This window comes from Nelusetta ayraudi, unplaced genomic scaffold (genome assembly GCF_046127955.1).
Source record: "Nelusetta ayraudi isolate G7.1 ecotype Tasmania unplaced genomic scaffold, CSIRO-AGI_Nayr_v1 ptg000136l, whole genome shotgun sequence".
NCBI lineage: Eukaryota > Metazoa > Chordata > Actinopteri > Tetraodontiformes > Monacanthidae > Nelusetta > Nelusetta ayraudi.
In genome coordinates this window covers 3,917,947-3,925,551 of record NW_027466186.1, presented here as the reverse complement: position 1 = coordinate 3,925,551, position 7,605 = coordinate 3,917,947, and the positions used below count along the sequence as shown (strand labels likewise).

General features: G+C 42.4%; 1 protein-coding gene across 2 annotated transcripts; it reads left to right on the top strand.

The window, feature by feature from the left end:
• The first annotated feature begins 1,829 nt into the window (after window positions 1-1,829).
• On the top strand, window positions 1,830-6,861 carry LOC142879466 (eomesodermin-like). 2 transcript variants are annotated; one of them, XM_076012796.1, is made up of 7 exons: window positions 1,830-2,222; window positions 3,248-3,916; window positions 4,066-4,220; window positions 4,491-4,612; window positions 4,977-5,135; window positions 5,295-5,356; window positions 5,536-6,861. In XM_076012796.1, exons 2-7 carry the CDS (start codon window positions 3,399-3,401, stop codon window positions 6,317-6,319), a joined length of 1,800 nt encoding a protein of 599 aa, XP_075868911.1. In that variant the 5' UTR covers window positions 1,830-2,222; window positions 3,248-3,398; the 3' UTR covers window positions 6,320-6,861. The 2 variants fall into 2 exon arrangements, with proteins under 2 accessions (XP_075868911.1, XP_075868912.1); XM_076012797.1 differs by lacking the exon at window positions 1,830-2,222 and having other exon boundaries at window positions 3,135-3,916.
• Window positions 6,862-7,605: the final 744 nt, after the last annotated feature.

The window sequence follows — 7,605 nt, the reverse complement described above, 5'->3', positions numbered from 1 at the left end:
CTATACTTAAAAACAGAAAATTAAATGTGAAACCACGTACTCATTTGCTGCAAAAACGTGTGACCAGTGCCTTTGAGTGTCTACCTAATAATAAAAGTCTCAAATCCTGTCCACATACTTAACACATTTAAAAAAAATTTAAAAAAGCAAACTTATTCAGCATTGTCCCATTATTCACTGTCATTTTTGACTTACCGGAAACAACATCTATTTTTAGCTTTTATGTTTTATAGCATTTAATCAGAAAATCGCAAACAGATGCTAACGACAGCTTGGACAACGTTTTTATCACACATAAACCAAATGCGTACCACAACACTGGTGCCTGATTTAAAATGTAGCCATCATGGCAAGCAGGACATTTGCTAGATGGGAGATTCTAACATGAGGCAGCAGAGTAGCACCATCACACAGCTTTCTCCGTGGGTTGTTAGTTCAGTGCGTAATCCATTCGTTCTACAATTCATATTTGAGCCTTTGACAGTTGAGCGGCAGGCAATTGGACTTGGTTGTTGGTTTCTGGAGACGTTTTGCCTTCGTCTTCAAATAACCAGGAACCAGGAGGTCCAGCTGCCTCCCACTCAGCTCAAAGACTGAGATGGCCAGGACAACTGAGAACCTTCACAAACATCCATTGTTGTGTACTCGATATAGTTTATACATGAAACACACAATCGATCAGACACAGTCTCAACAGACAGGCTAGCCTGGCTAAAACATCAAGCAGAGGAGAATAAATAAAAGGGCAGAAACCACATACACACTCCAGGTGCATATTCATGACCTGTTGGGAACAATCAAACCTCCCAATCACTTTATCAGCGCCGAGGTGCAGGTATGTTAGTGTCAGACTGTTTGCCCTTCAGATAGATTATCTGACTATTTGGTTTGTCTCGTTTGATGTGTCCGAGAGTGTTTACTTCAGAGGTGGCGACCTACTTCATTACTGTCTCGCTGCCTTTGTCATGGTAACTTTTCTCCGACACTGCCCACTGCAGGAGCCGAGCATCGCCTCTGCTGCTCAGTCTGGCCTTTTTTTAAAAAAAAGGAGCAGCCCATTAACAGACCGTTGGGGGCACAATTAAAAGCCCTTCGTGCTCGGCCGCTTTGAACTGCTGAGGAGGGATTGAGGAGGAAATGGTCTGATAGGGAGGGTCATTAAAGGGGTGAAATCCTCAGTGAGCATCAAATGTGTATTGGGTGCCCACGGTGGAAAACCGCAATCAGCAACATGATCCACCCCACCCACCCATTGGTTTTGACTGTGTTTGCTCATTTCAGTCCAGTCAGTTGTGCTCTTATGACAATCTTTTTCCATCCACACACTCCTTTTCAGTATAAAACTGCAGGGCAAACATGAGGGGGAATGTGCCCCTGACGCCCCTAAACTACAGAAATGCAGTCATCATCATAGTTTTGTTACATTGTCAGGGAAGTTGTACTTTTACTTTTGCTTTTGCTGTGATTCTTTGTGTACTAATATGGAATGAGTTGTTTAAATACGTCTATATTATTACAGGAACATTAAATATATCTCAAACTTTTGCAAAACATTTCCCTGAGGGTGTTCCCTCGAAGGATTAATAAAGTTTTTTTATATATATCTATCAATCTAAAAGTGTTTTGCAAACTTGAAGTCTCACATTTTTTTTGGCATATATAATTGTGTGCTTCAGGTTGACCATAATTTGTGTTTCTTATTCTCCATTCTATAATAAGCCATCAGTCAAAAACCAAGGTTTTGCCAATCTTTTCCTGATAACAACTGCCCACCCGCCCCCCTTTACCTGCACGAGCACAACAGTCTGACCCACCGCTTGGGTCCTTTGTGTGGCCGGTGAAGCGGTTCACAGGCGGATCGGGGAGCAGCCTCACTTCTGCACTTGGCCGTGATGCTGAGGATCCCCTGGCCCTTCCCTGGAGATGAGGGGAGGATCTGATAATAGGCTGCTATGTGTGCGTCACGGCCATAAGGAGCGAGGGGCGGCGGCAGCGGGAGTGCCTCCACTTAGTGATCAGTCCGCCTCCTCATGGCACAGCCTTTATCTCGCGGTCCCGCGTCAAACCCAGACACCACATCATGCCGTGTACTGCTATGGGCTCAGCATCGTGAGGCTGCAGCTCAGCAGTTTTGATTCATATATATATATATATATATATATTTCAATTTCATTTTTCCTTAACTTATTTTACTGAAGAAAACAGCTTGGGACAATCGTGCGGTAAGTTTTTTTTTTATTTATTTATTTTATTTATTTCTTCTATTTTATAATCTTTGCAGAACCTCTCTCAGCTAAAAGATAGTTTTAGAAAGAATTTAAATTTGTTGTGCTTGTTTACGTATTGAACAAAATCAGCTTTAATCAACCCCAAGCTGATAAAATGCTACTGTGTTTTTTTTTAATAAACGATTTAAACGAATAGCTTTAAAATATTTGATTTTGTGATTTCGAAAATAACTGCTCAAATTATTTGTTGGTCTCTGACATCACACTGTCCGATCTGAGAAACATCACCGGTTTCTTCAAACGGAAAAATAATTGGCTATTTCCCCCTTTTGCCTCGGTTATCCCGTTGGGACAGTGAACGCAACAGAATTGAATGAATACAAATTCATTAACTCTGAATAATGTAGGATTAACGGCACCCGGGCTATTTTAAAGAAACCTATATTCATTCACGCTGTTCTCTATTATTATTTCTTTTTAACCTTTTGATACAGAGGAAAATGTTTTAAGGTAAAATGATTTGATAATTGCATGTCTTTAAAAAAAAATAAGCAGAGCTATATTTTAAATGATGCCTTCATTTTTGTCTTACATATATTTATATCTTATTTTTATTCTGGATAAAATCGTCTAAAATAGCAAGAACTTCATGAAGTGGTGATGAAAATGTTGCCTATTGTCAGCAACAAATTGAAAATTTTCTATTTCCTTTAACGAAGAAATCAGTTGCCAAGATAATTTAACTGGGCAAAAAACGACTACCAGTTAAAACAATGATTTGAAAATTAGTCAGAGCAGCTCACACACACCCCCGCACCCCAACACACACACACACACACACACACTGACACCCCCGCCCCGACACCCCCCTACACACACTTTCAGTAGTATCGGGAGTACTCACTTTTGTAGTGCGTCATTGCGTCTCTGTCGATTCGCACAAGCCAGTTAGTGATTTAGTGGTTTGTGACTTAGAAGAACTCCAAATTTCTAACCACGGTTTCCCGTTTCCTCCCAAGAATCCCGACTTCCCCTGTGCCGGTTGGAAAGGCTTTAAAACAAACTCCCAGCAAGGGTTGGGGGGGATCAGATCAAACGAATTTTCTTCTGGAATTAAAGAAGAAACAACCAAGACAAAGTTTACTGGAGAGAACAACATAAACAGCAGCCATGCTCGGCACTGAAGGAGAGAGCAGCAGCTTCTCCTCCACCAAGGAGACTGCGGACGAGAGGTGCAAGTCCCCGCCAGGAGACAATCCGGCCGCTGACGGCCGGTACGCGGAGCCGGAGATGGGCACGGAGCGCTACTACATCACACCACCGGTGTCCAAACACGGCGCAGACGCACCGAACCCCTGCTCCTTTGTGCCCTACACGCCCGGCGGATCGGTCTACAGCACTCCCGGCGCAGGCAGGTACCACTCGTCCCTCCACCTGAGCTCCGTGCTGCCTCCAGCCGGCTTCACCCCGACAGCCACCGGACGAACGCACTTCAGCTCGGCCTACCAGTTCGGCCAGAGTCCGGGCTGTATTTACCCTGCGTACAGCAGCTCGGGGGCCGCCCTTGGCAACATCTCCCTACCCAGCGCCGGGCCTGGAGCCAGGGCCCAGGTCTACCTCTGCAACCGGCCACTGTGGCAGAAGTTTCACCGGCACCAGACCGAGATGATCATCACCAAGCAGGGCAGGTGAGACGGCAGGGTTTTTTTTTGTTTGTTTTTTTTTAAAGAAAAGAAAGAAAATACCATTTTCAAATCTAGAAAATTAAATGATTCATTACAAGATCTTGTTTCAAATATATCTGCTATATATATTTTTTCTATATTTCTATTTGCAGGCGAATGTTCCCCTTCCTCAGCTTTAACATTGCAGGTCTCAGCCTGACGGCGCATTACAACGTGTTCGTGGAGGTGGTGCTGGCCGACCCGAACCACTGGAGGTTCCAAGGTGGCAAATGGGTCACCTGTGGGAAGGCGGATAACAGCAGTCAAGGTACGGGAAATGGTCCATCATGTTATACTACAAAATATAATAACAGAAAAATTAGATATATATTCTAAAAGTTTCATATTAATTTCTTATTGATGAATACGACGGGCAAATTGTTTTAAATTAATACAAAATAATAAATACGAGATATTCTCCCTTTTACTTGTATTTTCACACCATCTTGCCCCATAACTCGTAAATTCGCCCTTAATAATAAAGTATTACTTATCAAAATACATACTTATGAACGCATTCCCATATTTTTCCTGGCAGGAAACAAAGTCTACATCCACCCAGAGTCTCCAAACTCGGGGGCGCACTGGATGAGACAAGAGATTTCCTTCAGCAAGCTGAAACTCACCAACAACAAGGGGACCAATCCCAGCACTTCACAGGTCGGTAACGGTTCTCAATCAGAGCAAACTTGGAGTGGATTATACGAAGAAAAAAATAATAAATCAGCGCATTTAATTTAACAGCATTCGTTTGTTTTCCCTCAGTTATTATTTTTTTTATTACAAGTATAGTTAATAAACGTCTGATATTTTTGAATTCATTATAAAAATATATTGCGGGGTTATGCATACTGCTGAGGAATAATACGTTTAATTAAAAAATAAATGCAGTCGCACAATATATAATTTGTTTTAATTTTAATGGCAGAAATAATGAATTAAACTGGTTTATTTAAAATCATAAATGATAGTTAATTATCGTTTAATGTTTGATTAAATATAAAAGCAACTTTTTTGAACGCAGATGACTGTTCTGCAATCGCTGCATAAGTACCAGCCGAGGCTGCACATCGTGGAGGTGACAGAAGATGGGGTGGAGGACATCAGCAGCGACATGAAGTCGCAGAGCTTCACCTTCCCAGAGACCCAGTTCATCGCCGTCACTGCCTACCAGAACACGGATGTAAGTGTGACTGTCCTGTTCGGTTGTCTTCTAGTTTCAAAATGTTTTTTTTTCTTTAGACTGATGTGCTGCGTCTTCTTGTTCGAGTATAACACATCTGTGGTTTTATCTTCACACCGTCTCACTCTTCTGTTCCATCCCTCACCCTTGCACTTGCAGATCACGCAGCTGAAAATTGATCACAACCCCTTTGCCAAGGGCTTCAGAGACAACTATGATTCGTAAGTATTTTTTTCCCCCCAGCATCAACATATCTGCACACTAAGTCACAGATAAGAAGATACATGCACAGATTACGCACTGCAGTGTCATTTTCAACCGAGATCTGATTCATTTTCTAAACCTCCTCCACAATCAGTTTCGGCTCACTTTCTTCCTTTGAATCTACTTGGCTCTACAGGATGTACACGGCCCAGGAGCACGACCGCCTCACGCCGTCCCCGAGCGACTCGCCTCGTACCCACCAGATTGTTCCCAGCACCCGCTACACCATGCAGCCCCTCTTCCAGGATCAGTTTGTGAACAACCTTTCGCAAAACCGCTTCTACAACGGCGAGAGGACTGTGCCTCAGACTAACAGCCTCCTCACACCTCAGCCAGAAGACGGCGCGTCGCAGAGGTGGTTTGTCACCTCCATGCAGCAGGGAGGAAACAGCACTTGCACCAGCAACAAGCTCGACCTCACGCCGTACGATGGAGAATACTCCGGCTCCCTCCTTCCTTATGGTATCAAGTCGCTGTCAATGCCAACATCTCACGCTCTCAGCTACTATCCAGACTCTCCCTTCACCATGTCCACCGGCTGGGGCTCCAGGCCAGGATACCAGAGAAAGGTGGCCCCCAGTCTGCCTTGGTCCCCCAGGTCCAATCCTACGGCTGGTTTTCCGGAGGATTCCCACAAGGTGAAAGCCCAGGTGGAGGAGGAGGTGAACAGCAGCGGAGGTCTGCTCTCCTCCTGGACGGAGTCCCAGCCAGCAGCTCTGTCCATGGACAAGGCTGACTCTTATTCCACGGCGTGCAAAAGAAGGCGCTCGTCTCTGAACGGTCCCGGCGCCGGGGACTCACCCGTAGACATAAAGTGTGAAGATTTGGCCTCGGCCTCCAACGTCAGTAACTCCTTCAGCAAGGAAGCCCTCTCATCCAAAGGCATGGCGGCTTATTACTCTTTTTACTCAAACCCTTAAATATTTGGCAACTCCTTTTAGTTCTGAGATCAACTTCAATCAACTTGATGTATTTTTGCCTGTGCGTGTGCGTGTGTGTCTGTGTGTGTGCGTGCGTGCGTGTGTGTCGAAATTTTGGTGTATTCTTTTTTTTTTTTTTTTTTTTATCGAGGAAAGAATTTTTCAGACAAACAACAACTAAGTGTCTATTTATTTCCCCTGTCTCCATCTCTTTTCCTTGAAAATATTATTGAAGCATCTCATTTATGGTGTTCTGTTATCGGAAATTTAAAAGTGCCAAAGGTTCAAGGTGCCCTATTTTTTTTCTTTTTTTAATATATGTATATATACAATATATATGAATGTATTGTTCATTTAAAAAAACAAAAAAACAATGCAAATGAGCATACATTATCTGCTTTCACATTGAAGTTGTTTACAAATTATTTATTAAAGGACTTTTGACGCGAAAAGTGTGCGCTCGAAAAGTTGGAAATTATATGCTGTATATACTTTAATGGCAATGTTCAGATATTTGATATTAAAACGATGTGTTCTAATGATTCCTGTGTGCTTGTCTAAGTCTAAACATCGCATACTTCACACGAAAAGCGACTGTGTAAAGGAAAAAAAGTTTTAAAAATATTATTATTATTATTATTATTATTATTATTATTATTATTATTATTATTATTATTACATGCATCTACTAACTCACAGTCACACTTGATGCAACGCAAAGCCACCACAAACGCAAAGATGGTCGAAGCGACGCTGCATTTTTTTTTATTGTGGACTGTGTCGCCATCTAGTGGTAAAACGTTGAAGTTACATAAAGCAAATCGATCAAAGGCATATAGAACCCACCTGTGGAAATGTGCGTGTCCGGTGTATCTGAATGCACAGAAGATAAGACGATAAACAATTATAACTATATATTAATACATAAATAAATGACTATATTGCACTATGCTGAGGGAGGGAACTCAGCTTTTGCTGAGCTCCCTCCTCGCCTGGTCAGCTGTTATAGACAGGCTGCAGCAAGGATGGAAGGTACTTTCAGAGTGATGGGGGAGGGTCTTTGAAGTGTATTTTGAAGTACTTTATCCATGTCCTTATATCTTATGTTGTTTGTTGTTATGTATTTACATTTTTTAATTACTGTTTTATGTCATCAGTAGGGTGTCCATACTGTTAAACTTTGCAATGTGTGCTATTTACCTTACTGGTTTATACATTCTCTGTTTGCAAATAAAATGAAAAGAAATACAAGATGATGAAGAAGGTAGTGTTTGGGGATGAGGCGT

What these genes read in the sequence shown, in the direction of transcription:
- LOC142879466 (XM_076012796.1), top strand. Translation starts at nt 3,399, where the DNA reads ATGCTCGGCACTGAAGGAGAGAGCAGCAGCTTCTCCTCCACCAAGGAG. An exon ending in CCAATCCCAGCACTTCACAG is followed by an intron (nt 4,613 to 4,976) that starts GTCGGTAACGGT and finishes TTTTGAACGCAG; the next exon opens with ATGACTGTTCTGCAATCGCT. An exon ending in TTCAGAGACAACTATGATTC is followed by an intron (nt 5,357 to 5,535) that starts GTAAGTATTTTT and finishes TTGGCTCTACAG; the next exon opens with GATGTACACGGCCCAGGAGC.